This window comes from Penaeus chinensis, chromosome 9 (genome assembly GCF_019202785.1).
Source record: "Penaeus chinensis breed Huanghai No. 1 chromosome 9, ASM1920278v2, whole genome shotgun sequence".
Taxonomy (NCBI): domain Eukaryota; kingdom Metazoa; phylum Arthropoda; class Malacostraca; order Decapoda; family Penaeidae; genus Penaeus; species Penaeus chinensis.
Window position 1 is genome coordinate 38277205 of NC_061827.1, and position 20899 is coordinate 38298103.

Sequence of the window (20899 nt, forward strand, 5' to 3'; positions counted from 1 at the left end):
TCTCTCTCTCTCTCTCTCTCTCTCTCTCTCTCCTCTCACCTCGTATCCATCTCTCTCTCCTCTCCTCCTCTCCCTTCCTCCCTCCCCCCCCTATCCACTCCCTCTCCCTCCCTCTCTCTCTCCCTCTCTTCCTCCCTCCCCCCCCTCTCCCCCCTCCCCCTCCCCCCTCCCTCCCCCCCTTCCTCCCCCTTTCCTTTCCCTTCCTTCCTTCCTCCTTCCTTCCTCCTTCCTTCCTTCCTCCCCCCCCCCCCTCCCTCCCCCCCCTCCCTCCCTCTCTTTCTCTCTCTCTCTCTCTCTCTTCCTCCTTCCCCCCCCCTCCCCTCTCGAATCGCAAACGTGAGGTGTACGTCATCCAGAAATGAATGACCTAAATATTGAGTTCTAATATGAGAAAACGACGCGGTAGTTCATGTCATTTTTGAAAATTTTTGTTTTCCCAGTCCCGGTGGGCACAGTTCAGCGAAAGGTTTTGCGGGGGGTATGCGGTTTGGCAGGGTGTTGGGGGCACGGCGGGGGTAGGAAAGTTTCTGGTTGAAGTGGCTCGGGGGGCAAAGGGTTGGCAGGGGCCGTTTTTTGCGGTGGCACAGGGGGGGGGGTTTGCGGAGGCCCCTTCCTAATGGGGAAACCCGTTTGGGCCCAGGCACAGGGCGGCCGGGGCAAGCCCCCCGGCGAGTTATCATCCCCCCGCTGCGCCGCGCATTGATTTATCGAAGGGGGCGGTTTACAGGAGGGGGCATGGGTTGGGTGGGTTGGGGGGGGGGTTTTTTTTTTTTTTTTTGGGAGGGGGGTTTGGGCAAGGAGGAAAAAAGAAGGGGGAAAAGGAGGGGGAAAAATAGGGGGAAAAGAAAAGAAAGAAGAAGAAGAAGAAGAAAAAGAAGAAGAAGAAAAAGAAAAAGGAAAAAATAAAAAAAAAAAGAAAAAAATGAAGGGGAGAAAGGAAGAGGGGAAAAGAGGAGGGGAAGAGGAAAAGGGGGGGGAAAGAAAGAGGGGGAAGGGGGAGGGGGAGGGAAAAGGAAAGGAAAGGAAAAGGAAAAGGGGAAAAAAGGAAAAAGAAAAAGAAGGGGGAAAGGGGAAGGGGAAAGGGGGGAAAAGAAAGAGAAAGAGAAAAAAAAAGAAAAAAAAGAGAAAGAGAAAGAGCAAGAGAAGAAAAGAGGAAAAAGGGAAGGGGGGAGGGGGGGAGGGGGAGGAGGGGGAAGGGGAAGGGAGGAAGGAGGAAGGAAGAAGGAAGGGGAAAAAGGGGGAGGAAGAGGAAGGGGAAGGGGAAGGAGGAAGGGAAAGGAAAAAGAGGAAAAAGGAAAAAGGAGGAAGGCGGGTGGGTGGGGGTGGAGAGCGGGGGGGCGGGGGCGGCAGTTGAAGAGGGGGGCCTTTGGGCAAACCCGTGGACGACCGCTCGGGCGATGACTTGGGCGCGCGGGAGGTTGGGTGGGGGCTTGGGCGGCTTGGGGAGTTTGGGAACCCTTGGAGGGGGCTTGAGGAGGCTTAACCGGGTTTGGGCAAAAGATTGATGATTGGAAGTTATGTGATTAAAAAGTTAACTGAGGGTTTGCAGTTCAGGGTTGGAGTTACGTATCTCCCTTTTTTGCAAACCATGAAATATTTTTTAAGATCTTTTTTTAAAATTTGGGATTTTTAAAAGGAAATAAGAAATGTAAAAAAGAATTCTGGGGTTTGGGAAACATTTAAAAATTATGGTTTTTTTGACTTTTATCTTATTTCTCATTATCATTATCTTTAAATTTTTATTGTTTTGTTTTTTTCCCCTTTTTTTCTTGCCATTATTTTTTTTTTTTTTTTATCTTATAAAATTATTATTTTATTTAAAAGTTTTTTTGTTTTAATTCATATTAACGTATACTTACGCCATTTCATTTTTCTATTTTTTTATTATTTTGTTTTATATTATTATTATTTTTTTCTTAATTTATTTTTTTATTATGTTGTTTTTAAATTTTCTTATTTTTATTGTTCTATCTCATAAACCCTCATTATTTTTTAAACACACCCAACTCATCACATTTCATCTCATCACACACCCCTCTCATCATCATCTCATTTTCATCATCACATCTCATCATTTTCAATTATCTATCACACCATCTTTATCACATTTTGTGCACATTTTTTACTATCCACCCCCAATTTTAGGTTAGGGAGGTGGGCCCTCAAAAAGAACTTACACTGGGGCAGCTCCTGTTTACTTTGGGGGCCTTGCGGCCCGCCCGGCCTTAATTTGGGTAAATTGGTTTCCCCAAATTTGTGTAATACTTTATAGACCTTAATGTTTCCAAGACCCCCTCCCTCCCTCCTGGGCCCAGAAGACGTGTCTTTTGGTCTCGCATCCCCCTCCTACAGTCTATCCACGAACCAAGACCCCTTCCATGACCAGCTCTACCCTCCGTTGCGCCTTTTACAGCGGTTCTTCCCTTTACATCTTGACTGGGGCTCGCTACCAAGGTCTAGTTATCTAACAGAAACCCTTTCTCCTCCTGTCCTTGTTTACAAAATATTCTTTTTCCCCCCACTTCTAATCTTACCTCCCCCTCTCCAGGGACGAAGAATGGCGCTCTCAGCCCGTGAAGCCAAGAACATCAGATTTGACTTCAAAACCGACGACCTGCAGTTCCACTCGTCTGAGGAGGACTACGAGGATGAGGAGGAGATGGAACTGGAGGAGGAGGAGGAGATGCTTGAGGAGGAGGAGGAAGAAAGTTAAAAGGAAAGAGGAGGGGGAGGGGTAGATAGGGAAACTAAGACCCGGGGAGATGTAAAGATTCGCGGGTTTTGTAACGTATGCACAAAACCACACGCACGCGGAAACGCACACGCCACACCACACACCAACCACATCCAGCCCCACACACAACACGCCATGCTCATGCACATGCACATGCACATGCACATGCACATGCACATGCACATGCACATGCACATGCACATGCACATGCACATGCACATGCACATGCACATGCACATGCACATGCACATGCACATGCACATGCACATGCACATGCACATGCACATGCACATGCACATGCACATGCACATGCACATGCACATGCACATGCACATGCACATGCACATGCACATGCACATGCACATGCACATGCACATGCACATGCACATGCACATGCACATGCACATGCACATGCACATGCACATGCACATGCACATGCACATGCACATGCACATGCACATGCACATGCACATGCACATGCACATGCACATGCACATGCACATGCACATGCACATGCACATGCACATGCACATGCACATGCACATGCACATGCACATGCACATGCACATGCACATGCACATGCACATGCACATGCACATGCACATGCACATGCACATGCACATGCACATGCACATGCACATGCACATGCACATGCACATGCACATGCACATGCACATGCACATGCACATGCACATGCACATGCACATGCACATGCACATGCACATGCACATGCACATGCACATGCACATGCACATGCACATGCACATGCACATGCACATGCACATGCACATGCACATGCACATGCACATGCACATGCACATGCACATGCACATGCACATGCACATGCACATGCACATGCACATGCACATGCACATGCACATGCACATGCACATGCACATGCACATGCACATGCACATGCACATGCACATGCACATGCACATGCACATGCACATGCACATGCACATGCACATGCACATGCACATGCACATGCACATGCACATGCACATGCACATGCACATGCACATGCACATGCACATGCACATGCACATGCACATGCACATGCACATGCACATGCACATGCACATGCACATGCACATGCACATGCACATGCACATGCACATGCACATGCACATGCACATGCACATGCACATGCACATGCACATGCACATGCACATGCACATGCACATGCACATGCACATGCACATGCACATGCACATGCACATGCACATGCACATGCACATGCACATGCACATGCACATGCACATGCACATGCACATGCACATGCACATGCACATGCACATGCACATGCACATGCACATGCACATGCACATGCACATGCACATGCACATGCACATGCACATGCACATGCACATGCACATGCACATGCACATGCACATGCACATGCACATGCACATGCACATGCACATGCACATGCACATGCACATGCACATGCACATGCACATGCACATGCACATGCACATGCACATGCACATGCACATGCACATGCACATGCACATGCACATGCACATGCACATGCACATGCACATGCACATGCACATGCACATGCACATGCACATGCACATGCACATGCACATGCACATGCACATGCACATGCACATGCACATGCACATGCACATGCACATGCACATGCACATGCACATGCACATGCACATGCACATGCACATGCACATGCACATGCACATGCACATGCACATGCACATGCACATGCACATGCACATGCACATGCACATGCACATGCACATGCACATGCACATGCACATGCACATGCACATGCACATGCACATGCACATGCACATGCACATGCACATGCACATGCACATGCACATGCACATGCACATGCACATGCACATGCACATGCACATGCACATGCACATGCACATGCACATGCACATGCACATGCACATGCACATGCACATGCACATGCACATGCACATGCACATGCACATGCACATGCACATGCACATGCACATGCACATGCACATGCACATGCACATGCACATGCACATGCACATGCACATGCACATGCACATGCACATGCACATGCACATGCACATGCACATGCACATGCACATGCACATGCACATGCACATGCACATGCACATGCACATGCACATGCACATGCACATGCACATGCACATGCACATGCACATGCACATGCACATGCACATGCACATGCACATGCACATGCACATGCACATGCACATGCACATGCACATGCACATGCACATGCACATGCACATGCACATGCACATGCACATGCACATGCACATGCACATGCACATGCACATGCACATGCACATGCACATGCACATGCACATGCACATGCACATGCACATGCACATGCACATGCACATGCACATGCACATGCACATGCACATGCACATGCACATGCACATGCACATGCACATGCACATGCACATGCACATGCACATGCACATGCACATGCACATGCACATGCACATGCACATGCACATGCACATGCACATGCACATGCACATGCACATGCACATGCACATGCACATGCACATGCACATGCACATGCACATGCACATGCACATGCACATGCACATGCACATGCACATGCACATGCACATGCACATGCACATGCACATGCACATGCACATGCACATGCACATGCACATGCACATGCACATGCACATGCACATGCACATGCACATGCACATGCACATGCACATGCACATGCACATGCACATGCACATGCACATGCACATGCACATGCACATGCACATGCACTTTATCTTATTATTATTGATCTAATTAGTATTGTTGTCATAAGATTGTTATATATGTTAGCCTTATTACTGTTATCATTAGATTTCGTGGGAATTTGAACATTGCAATCCCCTGTTCATATTTCTCAATTGCTCTAGCATTATATAATGCCTCTAATGTCCTTGCAGGAAGAGGAGGCCCTGTTGAAAGCCAGAGGAGTGATTGATGACTACAGCGACGACCAGGGTTTGGTCCTGAATGATGCCTCCGACCTCCTCGCTTCGGCCCCCCAAGCTAAGCCGAGGTCCTTGCCGTCTAGTGCTGACCCCTGGGCAGGTGACCCTTCTGCTGGAACCCCCAGCAGGGACTCAGGTGCCTCTCGAGACCCCCTGAAGGAGTTTCGCAGACAGAAGGAGGAGGACCAGAGGAAGCCGGCTGTGGAGGCAGGCAAAGGCAAAGCTGACCAGACTCCTCAGGGAAAGCAGCCAGCTAAGGTGCAAGCCACACCCCCCAGTGCTCCAGCCAAACAGGTCCAGAATCCACAGCCTAAGCCAGCCTCCTCACAGACCCCAGCCCCTCAGGGACCTAAGAAACCTCAACCAGCAGCAGCTAGACCACCTACAGCCACACCAGGCCAGCAGGGAGCAGCGTCTGAGAGCAAGGGAAAGCCAGTGGAGAACCAGACAAAGCCCCCCGATCCCATCAAGAAGCCTGAGGCCCCTGTGGCACCAGAGGACAGGAAGCTTGAGCTGGAAGGAGCCCCCAAGCTGCGCAAGACGAACCCCCTTGACCGTGTCGTTGCCAAGCTTAGTGGGAGAACAGAGCCCAAGGAACCTCCTCAAAGCACAGCTCAAGCCAGTAGTGAAGGGAAGGCAACACCAAAGCCATCAGAAATGACACAGAAGAACCTGACCGTGAACCTGAATAAGCTAATGGAGAATGAGGAAACAGAGGTAAGGGATTGTTCATAAACCATTTTCCTTTGAATATTTTGTCATTGCAGAAAGTTCTCTTGTATCTCTTAGGTTCTTTTAGCAGTTTGTATCTTTTATCTTTACCATTGCAGGAGGAGGAGAGTCAGACTGCTGCCAGTAAAGAAGAGCAGAAAGTGAAGATAGATTATGCTGAAATACAGAGGAAAATTCAAGTAGGTCCCTTTACAATGATCCATATACATTAATAAATTCATATAGATAGCAGGTGAGGCGATCATGTCTTTGCCTTATCATAAGAAACAATATGTCCATACACACTTTATACATTGAGCAGAATACAATAGAGCTGAAATATGAATAATTTGTCATGCATGATAGAATGATCCATTAGATAATACCTGGCATTTTTGGTATAGAGACTCTTTTGTTTTGTCAGGTCTGATGATTATTATTTCTGTTCTTTCATATATTCAAGAGCATGTCCCTAGGGAAGTTCATAATTTCCCTTGTGCAGTTTACAAAACTTCAATCCCCTGTTATTAAAGACTGTTCAGTTGCTTGTTGGTCAGTACCATTCAACACTCTGCTGTTCACTATCATTCAGTCCTTTACTGTTGAAAGCCATTCCTTTCCCGAATATCGGTTGCTGAGGTCTCGTTAGGGAACAACTCACAATCGGTTCCTAACCCCCACAGGAAGAGACGTCTAAGTTCCGTGTGGCTGAGGAACAGAAGATCCGCAAGCAACAGGAGGAGGATTTGAAAGCACTTAGGGAAAGACTCAGCAAGGAATTCAGAGATATGGAGGAAAAGATAAGGTGAGTTGAATTGTTTCCAAGGATTTGATTAATTTTTTTTTTTTTTCTTTTTTTTGTGATTATTTATGTTATTATTATATTATTTTGGTGGTTTGGGGGGATTTTTGGCTTCAAGGGATTTCATATTCCTTTTTTGATTATTTAATTATGTCATTGCTTTATCTTTTTTTTTTTTTGTATTTTATTGATTTACTTGTTTGTTTATTGGAATTTCAAGGGTATCATTTTCATTATCTTTTGTTGTAATATTTCCATTTTCAATAAATTTTCTTTTAACATCCAGGTTTCTTTTAAATTTTTCCTTTAAATCTTGTAGTCTTTTTGTTTATTAAGTCATTATATTTAGTTTTTAACTGCAAAGTTTTTTTTTTCCAGGATTTTCTATTTCTCTATTTCTGGTTTTCTCTTTTTTTTGTCAGATTTTCTCTTTCCTTGTAAATTGCAGAAGTTTGCATGTTAGACTCTTCTTTTTATATGCCCAATTTCTCCATCATAATCTTTAGTAAATAACGATGAAGTTTTGCATTTCTAAAGCACAACCATTCCAAAGAAATTGATTAAGAAAAATGTATACAAATTAACTGATCCCTTGAAAAAAGTAGATATATAGATTGTATATGTAATAAACACTAAAACAAAAAAGTAAATCCATTTAACAAAAGTAAAAAAAGGAAAAAGCAATAAACCAATCAATCCACAGAAGATAAAGCGAGAATGGTTTTAAGAAGCTGAAACAGACAGCATAAAATTATTTCTGATCAATAAACACGTCTCTAACAGGAAGGAAAATGCAGCCGCACTCCAGAAATATCAAGAGGAGGAGAAGAAGAAAATTCAAGTGGCACAAAAGCAGCTCGAGACACAGCTTCAGGCGGACCACAGAAAGAAGACAGAGGAGATGAAAGCCCGGCTGAAGAAGGAGGCCGAGGAGGAGAGGGAGAGAATGGCCAGCGCCTTGAGGAAGGAGAATGAGAAGGAGCTGGAGAAGATGAAGATGGCGTACGTCCAAGAAATGCAGAAGAGAAAGGAGGAAATGCAGCAGGAGCATGAAGAGGTGGGGATTATGTGTTTTTTCGTTCTTTGATTTCGTGTTTTCTAGTTTTGTTTGATTTGTCTTCTCTTTTGATTTTGATTTTTCTTTCTTTCATTTTGTTTCGTTTATCTTCATCTTTTTCTTTCTTTCTTAATTGTTAGTTTCTTCTCTGGTTCTATTTTCTAACTTTGTCTTTCCTCTTTTTTGTCCTCATTTTTACTTCTGTGGTTCTTTTATTTTTAATTTTTTTCCCCCCTTCTCTTTTGTCATTTTTCATTTTGTTTTGTTTTTTTGGCAAATTGAGAAACTTCTACATAATTACCCATGAGAATGACTTTCTTTTCTTACTGCTCGATATAAACACAATAAACACATTTTAAGGCCCTCAAGAAACCTTTTCATTCCTTAAATTGAAAAGAAAAAATAACTAAACAAAACTCCCTTAAAAAGTAGACTAATTGCACTTGTAATCATATAGGTTTTAGTGACGTGTAAGAGGCATTTGATTAGTATACTACATGTGATTAATTTTGTATATTCGTATGATAAATTGCATTCTGTTAACTAATTGCAGGATATTGATTAATAGCATTCATTTGATTCCTTTGACTTATGAATTCCAGGAGATGCAAGAGCTGGAGAAGGAGCTAAAGGCACTGTATCAGGAGCAGAAGGAGGCAGCGCAAGCGGAAGTCGGGGCAACAAAAGCTGCCATTGCTACCAGGTATGTTGCTTTCCCTTTCTTTAACGGATGACATTCAAGAATCTCAGCTTATCAGTTATTGGTACTAATGACCTGATACCCACAAAGGAACAGCAATGAGGCAGCAGCAGTGGCAGACCTGGAGCGCAGCCTGACAGAAGTGTTGCGAGAACGGCAGGCTGACGTGAAGAGGGAGCACCACAAGCAGCTGACTGTCCTCCGAGACGAGCTGGAGGAGGAGCTTGAGATGGCAGCAAGACAAGCTAAAGAGAAGGTCTTTTAGGCTTTGGGCTTTGAATCTGTCCTTGAATAAGAGGAATGTGTGTGTGTGTGTGTGTGTGTGTGTGTGTGTGTGTGTGTGTGTGTGTGTGTGTGTGTGTGTGTGTGTGTGTATTGTTTCATGTATTTCTAAAGGAAGGTGATATATGTGGATTCAAGGTTTTGTTTACAGTAATGCATCTTTTTTCTAGATCCAGGTGCTCTTTCTATATATTTATACCCTAATTATCATATAATTTTCCCCTCAGGAAAATGCTGAGAAAAAGGCTCATGCAGCTAGACTAGCACGTCTCAAGGAAGAGAACGAAGCAGAGGTTCGTCAGAGTGAAGAAACTCACGAGCAAGACATAAAGGATTTAGAGACGCAGCATGAAGAGGACCTGGCCAAGCTCAAGGCTGACTTCAAGGCAGAACTTACCCTTCAGAAGACAGAACTGGAGAACAAGCTGACAGAGTTTAGAATAGAATATGAGCAGAGGATGAGCAGTATGGAGAATGGAGAAGAGAATGTCTGTGAGGAAGAGATGGAGAGGGAAGACTTTGTGAATGAGGATTCCTTACAGTCCCAGAGCAATGTCAGAGAGAGAAAGGCTGGTAATGTCACCAGTGTAAAAGCAGGGAGGTTAAAGGATGAAGAAAAGAAGTATGACCAGATCCTGAAAGAGTTACGAGACAGGAGGATGAGCCTGGAGGAGGACCTGGAAGAGTTGAAAGCACAGGAGAGCAAAGTGAAGGAACTCAAGAAGCAAAAGCAAGTGGTAGACCCTTCCAGTTGCTGTGAGGCAGGTCCTTGTCTCCATGAATCCAAGTACAAGAAAATGAAGGCCAGATACTCCTCTTTAGTCAGTCGCATCAAGTCTGAAAAAGCCAAGAAGTCTCGAAAGATGGCTGCAGCTCAGGAGTTGAGTAGCCTCGACATGCACTCACTTTCAGGGGACAGAAATAGTACAGAAAGCCAAGTGAATATGTCTGATGGGGGGCAGCAGTCTGACATGACATCTAGCCTACTGTCGAGCCCCAAGCCTTCTCCACATCACATCAAAAGCACAAGCGAGGCCAGTGAGGATGAGGAGTTGCAGCTGGCTATGCAGGTCATGGGGAAATACAGCAGAATTTCAGATTACAGCCCTGCTCCTCCCTCGCACTTGTCCACTGTAAATGGTAGCTTGAAGCATACAATAACCAAACCAATGGTAAGCACCCCTAAAAAAGCTTGGCTGGAAGATGACTTGCTGGCACATGGCCGGAAAGTGCTGAGCAAAACGGAGAAGTTTCTAAGAGCAAATCAGCTCCGAGACCACACAGGAAGCAGAGACATAAAAGCAGAAGACATCCAGAGGGAGATTCTGCGCCAGAATGCAGACTTTGAAACACTTCCTTCGAGAAAGGTATTGTGCTTGTCTGTTGTCATTGAGTTTTCATCTTTATGTAGTGTTTTGTTGTCAGCTTATGTTTTAGCTGATTGAGTTGTGCCTTTAAGTTCATAACAGAAAAAGACTTAAAGAAATATAATACTTTGCAAGGGTGTCATTATGAATAAGAATTTCATATGGCAAGGAAGTAATTAACAATTTCACACTGAAATACTCATTAAATATGATTCACTTTTGAGAAAGTTTTTTTTTTTTTCTTTAATGTTAGCTATTATATTCTTTTGTTTGTTCAACTTTATTATTCATACCTGTGTCAGCTATTGTGAAAATATATTGATTAGAAAATATACTGATTCATTACTCTATAGCTAGGAAGATCAGCCTGAAATTTATTAGGTTATATAATTTTTAAAATTAATATGATGAATATTCTATACAATAGCAGAACAACTCATATCACTTTTATCCACTTCTGCTTATTATTAGCAGTCTGTAATTTTCAAGCTTATTTTTTGTTCATTAACATGCTTATAACTGGGTAATTCTTGTTATAGAATTGATAAAAAAAAAGATGTATGGAAGATTTTAATGAAGCATTTAGACTTAGAAACAAGATGGTTGAGTTGTTAAAGAACTTTTGCCTTAATATTTTTTATGACCTCTCTCTCTTGCCCTTTATGCTTTTGTTTTGGGTAATATTAACTGACAATAATATTTGCTTATGAACTTGTGGATTAAAGATTGCTGTTAAAATTTTGTAGAATGTGAAAATTATATGTTGTAAGTTCAGCAAATACTGGCATATACTATATATAAAAAAAGTTAAGTGTTAAAAAAACCCAAATGTTAAGCACAGCTATGCAAGCCAAAAAGAAATAAAATAAGATGAATTCCCTTTTCATCTTTTGTTCCGTTGCATTTCAACCAAAATGTTATATTCTTCACACAGATTCCTTCTCGCCGTCTGTCCTTGGCTCGTGGAGGGGGGGGAGGAGGAGGGGGAGGAGGAAGAGGAGGAGGATCTCTAACCTCTGACACAGAATCTGACGAACCTACACAGGAAGTTCCATCGGGGTCGTCAGACTTCGGGCTCGACCAGATATTAGGTAGGGCCAGGAATACTGCAAATTTAAATCATTATTACTAATTAACATCACTGTTACTTGTCTCTTATTTACATTTTTTTTTTTTTTTTTTTTGGGGGGGGGGTCCACACCTATTCAATTTCTTCCTCTAAAACAGAATACAGTACATAAGATAAACAATTTCAGTTTACATGTATCTCTCTCTCTCTCTCTCTCTCTCTCTCTCTCTCTCTCTCTCTCTCTCTCTCTCTCTCTCTCTCTCTCTCTCTGTATACACACACACACACACACACACACACACACACACACACACACACACACACACACACACACACACACACACACATACATATATATATATATAAATATATACTTACATATATATATATATATATATATATATATATGTATGTATATATTTATATATATATATATATATATATATATATATATATATGTATATATGTATATATATGTGTATATATATGTATGTGTGTACACACACTCACACACACACACACATATATATATATATATATATATATATATGTATATATATGTATATGTATATATATATATATATATATACATATATATATATACACATATATATACAAACACACATATGTATATATACATATGTATATACATATATGTGTGTGTGTGTGTGTGTGTGTGTGTGTGTGTGTGTGTGTGTGTGTGTGTGTGTGTGTGTTATATATGTATACACACACACATATATATATATATATATATATATATACATATACATATATATACATATACATATGTATACAAACACACATGTATATATACATATGTATATACATATATGTGTGTGTGTGTGTGTGTGTGTGTGTGTGTGTGTGTGTGTGTGTGTGTGTCTGTGTGTGTGTGTTATATATATGTATACACACACACACACACACATATATATATATATATATATATATATATATATGTATATATGTATATATATTCATAGATATGTACTTTATATTCTAACATAAGAATCTTTCATTAAGCAGATATTCTTAAAGACAGAATAAAGTATTATGTTTGAAAGGGTTGTTCTTCTTAATATTTAAAACTAAAAGATAATAAAAAAAGCAAGGGTCTAGACATTGGAAAATGTTAGTATAATTTTGGTGCTGTGTTCTTATGGTGGCAAAATTAGCCAAGTAACCAATAAAGAATTTTTAAAAGAAGTACATTAATTTATTTAAAAGAAAAGAGTAAAATAATTATAATGTATGGTTTCTCTCCACAGCAAAAATTAGCTCAGAGAGCAAGCAGTCTCCTGTGCGTCAACGGCGGCGACCATATGGAACCCACGAGTCCACCAGGCCACTACGAGCAACAGCCAGCCTTGAGCGTGGTCTCAACAACATCTCTTATCCTCTGAATACATATTCTTCTGGTTAGTCGATGTTCAACCATTTCTGCCATGATTTTTAAAAACAGCTGAATATTTAGGAGTGATATCTTAAATATTTGTGCAGAGAGAGAATTGTAGTGAGTGAGAAATAAACTTTATCTGACACATACAGTGGGTAGGTTGGATGCAGAATCTTTTCCCTTCATTTTTAGGTTTTGCCTAAGGCCGGATGGCTGTTATTTTCCCTCAGGCTACAACACAGTGACACCAACAGGACCTGTTCCTGGTAGACTGAACCACTTGAATGCCGGTTCTGTTCCTGATCTTGGGCCAGATACAGTCGACAGAATTGCTGGGGTCAACCAGTACTTACAGCAGAGGTGGACTAATTATTTTGGAGGTAAGAGGGGCTGTTAGAAAGTTTGTAGGCAACTGTTGTTTTGTTGTAAGTCAGAAATTTTATGAGCTGTTTAATGTATTGTTATTATTTTTAAGTGACAGTTTAAGTATGTTAGTTCATATTAGTGTTGATCAGACCCCAAGAAGTAATTCATTTAAAAATTAAAAGAATGCAGCCTAATAACAGTGCATTTCTCCTTTCAGAGCTTTCTGTCCCATTAGGAGGAAAGGCAGGCTGGCCCTCACAGGTCATAGGTCAGTCAACCTTTTTCTTAAACAAGAACAGCACCTCTAAATTTTTCCACAAAGGTGACGTGTCTTCTTCAGCCACTGGGAAGAATCATTCTCCATTTGTGGCTGCTGCTGGCATGACCACAGTCACTCATCAAGAAGACGTCAATATAACTCAGAAAATTGATGACCTGCGTGCTTGGTTAGACAGCGCCCAGGCCACCTCAGCAGTTCTGAGCAATGCAAATAAGTGAGCAGGGTGGCTTATTGGTGCACCCAAGTGTGAAATTTCTGTGACTGGTTGCAACCCATTTTGGTCTTCCACAACCCACATACCGGTACTGTGCGACAGGAGGGATCTTTGGTGAACAAATTTGTTCAGAAATATTCACACTCTTCGTCTTTAGGTGCATGATGTAGTTATGTATTAATATGACAACCAATAGCCTTGTGCTCAATACATTGTTAAGAGTATTGAAGCCTTAAGGGAGATTTTGATGCCTCTTACTGATATATTACTTTCCATGGGAAAGTGTCATGTTCAGAGAGTATTTTCCCTGAGTCTAAGGGAAAAATTTGTGTGAACTATTTTAATGGTTGAAAACCAAAGATGTAAAGGGTCCTCCTGTATGTTTGCTTTTGTTTAATACCTTGTAAATATATTTTATGGAAAAATAAAAACAGGGTAGCAGTGCATTACTGTATAGATCTAATCAAGAAGTTGATTGATACATTTGATGTGGTAATGGATGAAACCAGTGAATTTGGCTCTGAAAACCTTCATCTGACTGAATATACCGATTTCAAGTGCATAGAAAATCAATTGTGATAACTTGGCTAATCTCAGAGTAACATTAGTCCGTCCAGAATCTGCCTTCAAGAGTTATTCCATCCTTTGCTGAAAGGATTAGAAGAATTCACTTTGTTTCAAAGAGGAATCTATATCATCTTTCAGAAAGGTCAGCTGAAAGATAGAAGTATTTGATTGTTTCTTTTCCCGGTACCTTGTAGTTATGAATGATTGGCAACTTCATTGTTTACCATTAAGTTTCAAATAAAAGTACTTTAGTTGGAATAGGGAAATCAGTAAATTCCTAGAATTGGTGATAAATGACAAAACGTTCTGTGTTGAGACAGTGGCAGAAAAGTTTTGTGCATAATGTGTTTATACCAGAATTGTTGAAGAGATGATATTCAGAACAAAATCAACAACTTCCCAGAGAAATAGGGTGTCATTTTAAGCAATACAAGTTATCCTGAGTATAAGTATCAAAGCAAGAAGAATGCAGAAATCTATGACTCAGATAAATTTGATGTTTCCTTTGGTGTTGAAACAGAGTTCAAATTTTGAGATTTCTTTCCCCCCTTTTTGGCCAGGGCCAGTAAAGTTTCATTACTGATTTTTTAGAGTGTGGTTATCTGTCGTTAATCTCAGTGCATGTGGTAGAAGGAATGGTATTTGCACTGAGCCATAAAACAGCAAGAACTTTATCCATCCAGGTAGTGCCATAAAATGTGGTTCTGGTTTAAAGAGCTACAGTTTAAGAAGACTGTAAATATTTTTGTAGATGTACAAAATAAATTTGTTACGAGTTACTGGTGTCTCAAATGAAGATCCTCCGAAATACGTGATAGGCATTTTATGTCAGGTATCTTTTGTATAGGCAAAGTATAGCTGTAGTGTATGAAGAGATTGTAATATCTCTATTTGGCAATCCATTTCCATTTTAGAATTAAATTCAGGATTCAGTTTCTAGTCAATTTAGTTATTACCTTTGTGAATTTTGTCTTACATTTAAATTCTTATTTTATTGTTTATTTTCTCATCAATTCTGTTCTTAATTTTCACCTTTTTCAGCATAGTTTTGGATCCTGCCTCAGAAATAAGGAATTGTCTTATTTAGACTAAATTTGAAATGAATAAAGAAACGAGATCAGATTGTAGTGTTCAACATGAATGTCAAATGTGTAATGTAACAACTATTGTGGGAATGATTTTATCTCAAAGGAAAGTATAGCTAATTCTAATCACAAACTTTATTGTTAGGAACAGTATTAATGAAGTACATTGTTCAAAATAACCAATAGATGGCGTCAATCACAAATGCTAATAACAAACAATAACAAACAGGACTTGTTGAGCAGTCAATGGAACGGGCCAGTCTCGCTCCATTTCATATCAGTAAAATATATACACTTTCATACAGCAGTTACAACAGTGTTTGGTTAAATATTATCAACATTCTTTTAATGCCGTTGTTGTTGTCTTCATCTGTTCATCTATTTTTCTTGAAGAAGAAACTCAAGCCGGCTATGACGAAGACAATCATGGTCAGGACGTCGTACTCCTCCTGGGTGGGTCCTGGGGCGGAGGTCATGCCTTTGGGGGGGGAGGTAGGGGAGGTGGGCCCGTCCTCCTGCATGGCAATGTGCCACCTGGGGGGATGGGGAGTGGGTGAATGAGGGTGCATGAGGATGGTTTTGGATATGCGCACATATATATATGCATGTGTGTATAGTCACCGACATGCACAGATACAGACACATACACAGAAGGTGAGAGATAAGTGAGAGAGAGAGAATGATAGAGGGAGAGAGAGAGAGAGAGAGCAGTAGAGGAGAGAGAGAGAGAGAGAGAGGGGGGGGGGGGGAAGAGAGTAGCAGAGGGAAAGCAAGAGAAAGAGAGAAGAAAAGATAGAGAGTGAGATTGAGAATGAGAGAGAGTGAGAGAAAGAGAGAGGCAGAGGGAAATGAAAAGACAGAGAGAGAGAAGGGGATAGATAGACAGATAGATAGAGAGGAGAGAGAGGTGAGAATCTGTAGTAGAATATTTAAATGACAAAATACTATAATTCAGAGTTAACGGTAGAGTAACACAGCACGATAAATTGGCAGGAAAAGTTTTAATTTTTAATAAATTGGCAGGAAAAGTTTTAATTTTAATTTTCCGGCCAAGAGGGAGCGGTCTCGATCGTCGTCGGCCAAGAGGGAGCGGTCTCGATCGTCGTCGGCCAAGAGGGAGCGGTCTCGATCGTCGTCGGCCAAGAGGGAGCGGTCTCGATCGTCGTCGGCCAAGAGGGAACGATCTCGATCGTCGTCGGCTAAGTAGGAGCTGTCTCGATCGTCAGCCAAGAGGGAGCTGTCTCGATCGTCGGCCAAAAAGGAGCGGTCTCGATCGTCGGCTAAGAAGGAGCGGTCTCGATCGTCGGCTAAGAAGGAACTGTCTCGATCGTCGGCCAAAAAGGAGCGGTCTCGATCGTCGGCCACAAAGGAGCGGTCTCGATCGTCGGCTAAGAAGGAGCTGTCTCGATCGTCGGCCAAAAAGGAGCTGTCTCGATCGTCGGCTAAGAAGGAGCTGTCTCGATCGTCGGCCAAAAAGGAGCGGTCTCGATCGTCGGCTAAGAAGGAGCTGTCTCGATCGTCGGCTAAGAAGGAGCTGTCTCGATCGTCGGCTAAGAAGGAGCTGTCTCGATCGTCGGCTAAGAAGGAGCTGTCTCGATCGTCGGCTAAGAAGGAGCGGTCTCGATCGTCGGCTAAGAAGGAGCTGTCTCGATCGTCGGCTAAGAAGGAGCGGTCTCGATCGCCGGTCAAGAAAGAGCGGTCTCGATCGTCGTCGGCCAAGAGGGAGCGGTCTCGATCGTCGTCGGCCAAGAGGGAGCGGTCTCAATCGTCGTCGGCCAAGAGGGAGCGGACTCGATCGTCGTCGGCCAAGAGGGAGCGGTCTCGATCGTCGTCGGCCAAAAAGGAGCGGTCTCGATCGTCGGGTAAGAAGGAGCGGTCTCGATCGTCGGCCAAAAGGAGCGGTCTCGATCGTCGGCTAAGAAGGAGCTGTCTCGATCGTCGGCTAAGAAGGAGCGGTCTCGATCGCCGGCTAAGAAGGAGCGATCTCGATCGTCGGCTAAGAGAAGCTGTCTCGATCGTCGGCCTAAGAAGGAGCGGTCTCGATCGTCGGCTAAAAAGGAGCGGTCTCGATCGCTGTCCAAGAGGGAGCTGTCTTGATCGTCGGCCAAAAGGATTTGTCTCGATCGTCGGCCAAAAGGAGCTGTCTCGATCGTCAGCCCAAAGGGGTCGATCGTCGGCCAAAAAGGAGCTGTCTCGATCGTCGGCTAAGAAGGAGCGGTCTCGATCGTCGCGGCTAAGAAGGAGGTCTCGATCGTCGGCTAAGAAGGAGCTGGTCTCGATCGTCGGCTAAGAAGGAGCTGTCTCGATCGTCGGCTAAGAAGGAGCGGTCTCGATCGCCGGCTAAGAAGGAGCGGTCTCGATCGTCGGCTAAAAGAGCTGTCTCGATCGTCGGCTAAGAAGGAGGGTCTCGATCGTCGGCTAAAAAGGAGCGGTCTCGATCGCGGCCAAGAGGAGCTGTCTCGATCGTCGGCAAAAAGGATGCTGCTCTGATCGTCGGCCAAGAAGGAGCTGTCTCGATCGTCGGCTAAAAGGAGCTGTCTCGATCGTCGGCCAAGAAGAGCGTGCGTGTCGGTCGTCGTCGGCCAAGAGGAGCGGTCTCGATCGTCGGCTAAAGGAGCGGTCTCGATCGCGGCCAAGGGGGGGGTCTCGATCGTCGTAAGAGGAGCGGTCTCGATCGTCGGCAAGAGGACGTCTCGATCGTCGGCAAGAGGAGCGTCTCGATCGTCGTCGGCTAAGAAGGAGCTGTCTCGATCGTCAGCCAAGAGGGAGCTGTCTCGATCGTCGGCCAAAAAGGAGCGGTCTCGATCGTCGGCTAAGAAGGAGCTGTCTCGATCGTCGGCCAAAAAGGAGCGGTCTCGATCGTCGGCATAAAAAAAAGGAGCGGTCTCGATCGTCGGCCAAAAAGGAGCTGTCTCGATCGTCGGCCAAAAAGGAGCGGTCTCGATCGTCGGGTAAGAAGGAGCGGTCTCGATCGTCGGCCAAAAAGGAGCGGTCTCGATCGTCGGCTAAGAAGGAGCTGTCTCGATCGTCGGCTAAGAAGGAGCGGTCTCGATCGCCGGCTAAGAAGGAGCGGTCTCGATCGTCGGCTAAGAAGAAGCTGTCTCGATCGTCGGCTAAGAAGGAGCGGTCTCGATCGTCGGCTAAAAAGGAGCGGTCTCGATCGCTGGCCAAGAGGGAGCTGTCTTGATCGTCGGCCAAAAAGGATTTGTCTCGATCGTCGGCCAAAAAGGAGCTGTCTCGATCGTCGGCCAAAAAGGAGCTGTCTCGGTCGTCGGCCAAAAAGGAGCGGTCTCGATCGTCGGCTAAGAAGGAGCTGTCTCGATCGCCGGCTAAGAAGGAGCGGTCTCGATCGTCGGCTAAGAAGGAGCGGTCTCGATCGTCGGCCAAAAAGGAGCGGTCTCGATCGCTGGCCAAGAGGGAGCTGTCTCGATCGTCGGCCAAAAAGGAGCGGTCTCGATCGTCGGCCAAAAAGGAGCGGTCTCGATCGTCGGCCAAAAAGGAGCTGTCTCGATCGTCGGCCAAAAAGGAGCTGTCTCGATCGTCGGCTAAGAAGGAGCGGTCTCGATCGTCGGCTAAGAAGGAGCGGTCTCGATCGTCGGCTAAGAAGGAGCTGTCTCGATCGTCGGCTAAGAAGGAGCTGTCTCGATCGCCGGCTAAGAAGGAGCGGTCTCGATCGCCGGCCAAGAAGGAGCGGTCTCGATCGTCGGCTAAGGAGCTGTCTCGATCGTCGGCTAAGAAGATGTCTCGATCGCCGGCTAAGAAGGAGCTGTCTCGATCGTCGGCTAAGAAGGAGCTGTCTCGATCGTTGGCTAAGAAGGAGCTGTCTCGATCGTCGGCTAAGAAGGAGCTGTCTCGATCGTCGGCTAAGAAGGAGCTGTCTCGATCGTCGGCTAATAAGGAGCTGTCTTGATCGTCGGCTAAGAAGGAGCTGTCTCGATCGTCGGCTAAGAAGGAGCTGTCTCGATCGTCGGCTAAGAAGGAGCTGTCTCGATCGTCGGCTAAGAAGGAGCTGTCTCGATCGTCGGCTAAGAAGGAGCTGTCTCGATCGCTGGTCAAGAAGGAGCTGTCTCGAGCGTCGTCGGCCAAAAGGGAGCGGTCTCGATCGTCGTCGGCCAAGAGGGAGCGGTCTCGATCGTCGGCCAAGAGGGAGCGGTCTCGATCGTCGGCCAAGAGGGAGCGATCTCGATCGTCGGCCAAGAGGGAGCGGTCTCGATCGTCGGCTAAGAGGGAGCTGTCTCGATCGCCGGCCAAGAGGGAGCTGTCTCGATCGCCGGCCAAGAGGGAGCTGTCTCGATCGCCGGCCAAGAGGGAGCTGTCTCGATCGCCTCCTGTCTGGGAAGTCATGCAACAAGAGGTAATTATGGAATCGATGTAAATCGACAGGGTAAGATGAAAAGGGGAAAGCATGGGCAGCGAGAACGAGAGAGCAGACCACCTTACAGAATTCCTTCCCTGCTCTGGGTCGAAGCAGCAAGCCTGAGTCCTGACAAGCACAAAGGAGCGGACATAGGTCTGACAGGTGATCATAAAAGAACAGTAATATTAAATAAAAATCCCATCACCATAAGCAATAAATGAAACAGGAGCATTCGGAAGCATCTCGGCAGACTTGTCACTTCCAAGACAAGGAATCATGCAGTAGCACCAACAGATCAGTCTCTTACATCAGGAAGCAGATGGACGGTCTCGATACCTCCCCCATAGAGGTCGTGCAGTGAAACCAAAAGATGAACAGCAATCTCCACTGCAGTGTGGCACACAGCCAAGGGCTCACTGACAGTAGAGTCCCTACAACAAGCTAACAGCAATGCTTGAACCAGTGTGGCACACAGCCAAGAGCGCACTGAAACCAAGCTCCCTAGTAAGTCGATCTAACAGCAATGCTTGAACCAGTGTGGCACACAGACAAGAGCGCATTGGAACCAAGCTCCCTAGTAAGTCAATCTAACAGCAATCCTTGGTCGGCATGGCACAAAGCCTAAGCGCACCGATCCAAGGTCCCTAGCACACAGCTAACAGTAATCCTTGATCCAGCATGGCACATAGCCTAGGCGTACTGGACCAAAGTCCCTATATGTCTTCGTCTTCATTGGAAGTAGCTGGCTCCCGAGTTGTGAATTCACGCACACAGCTTGTGAGGATAGCCACACAAGGGTCATCAGATGCAGATTGGACGCCTTCTTCCTCTGGAACAATACTGTCATCAGGGTATGACAACTCTTGCGGTGGGCAATAAGGACGTAAGTGATTAAGGTGACCCCGCATAACCTTGCCGG

The 20899-nt window shown here is 44.5% G+C and overlaps 4 protein-coding genes across 4 annotated transcripts in view; all 4 read left to right on the forward strand.

Moving 5' to 3' along the window:
• LOC125028776 (translation initiation factor IF-2-like) overlaps positions 1 to 2468 on the forward strand; it is an 11160-nt gene extending 8692 nt beyond the window's left edge. Inside the window, exon 4 of the mRNA XM_047618259.1 lies at positions 2353 to 2468. Coding sequence (XP_047474215.1) covers positions 2353 to 2468 — 116 coding nt within the window. The remainder of the gene's footprint in view (positions 1 to 2352) is intronic.
• A 3176-nt stretch (positions 2469 to 5644) lies between these two features.
• Positions 5645 to 15317, forward strand: LOC125028605 (trichohyalin-like). Its single transcript, XM_047618073.1, has 11 exons — positions 5645 to 6441; positions 6555 to 6635; positions 7119 to 7240; positions 8021 to 8294; positions 8897 to 8997; positions 9085 to 9250; positions 9504 to 10643; positions 11578 to 11734; positions 12984 to 13133; positions 13342 to 13491; positions 13695 to 15317. The coding sequence occupies exons 1-11, from the start codon at positions 5656 to 5658 to the stop codon at positions 13973 to 13975; spliced, it is 3408 nt and encodes a 1135-aa protein (XP_047474029.1). The 5' UTR covers positions 5645 to 5655; the 3' UTR covers positions 13976 to 15317.
• A 717-nt stretch (positions 15318 to 16034) lies between these two features.
• LOC125028777 (serine/arginine repetitive matrix protein 2-like) lies at positions 16035 to 18810 on the forward strand. Its single transcript, XM_047618261.1, has 3 exons — positions 16035 to 16076; positions 16831 to 17904; positions 18505 to 18810. The coding sequence occupies exons 1-3, from the start codon at positions 16035 to 16037 to the stop codon at positions 18808 to 18810; spliced, it is 1422 nt and encodes a 473-aa protein (XP_047474217.1).
• On the forward strand, positions 18811 to 19668 carry LOC125028778 (protein SON-like; the record flags this gene model as incomplete). Its single annotated transcript, XM_047618262.1, has 1 exon — positions 18811 to 19668. A coding segment is annotated over one exon (723 nt), but the record flags the coding sequence as incomplete, so codon positions are not given.
• Between the last annotated feature and the right edge of the window lie 1231 nt (positions 19669 to 20899).

Coding starts and splice junctions, on each gene's coding strand:
- LOC125028777 (XM_047618261.1), top strand. CDS start 16,035: ATGACGAAGACAATCATGGTCAGGACGTCGTACTCCTCCTGG. Junction 16,077..16,830: donor GGACGTCGTACTCCTCCTGG/GTGGGTCCTGGG, acceptor TCGGCTAAGTAG/GAGCTGTCTCGATCGTCAGC. Junction 17,905..18,504: donor AGAAGGAGCTGGTCTCGATC/GTCGGCTAAGAA, acceptor AAAAAAAAGGAG/CGGTCTCGATCGTCGGCCAA.
- LOC125028605 (XM_047618073.1), top strand. CDS start 5,656: ATGCCTCTAATGTCCTTGCAGGAAGAGGAGGCCCTGTTGAAAGCCAGA. Junction 6,442..6,554: donor TGGAGAATGAGGAAACAGAG/GTAAGGGATTGT, acceptor TTACCATTGCAG/GAGGAGGAGAGTCAGACTGC. Junction 8,295..8,896: donor TGCAGCAGGAGCATGAAGAG/GTGGGGATTATG, acceptor TATGAATTCCAG/GAGATGCAAGAGCTGGAGAA.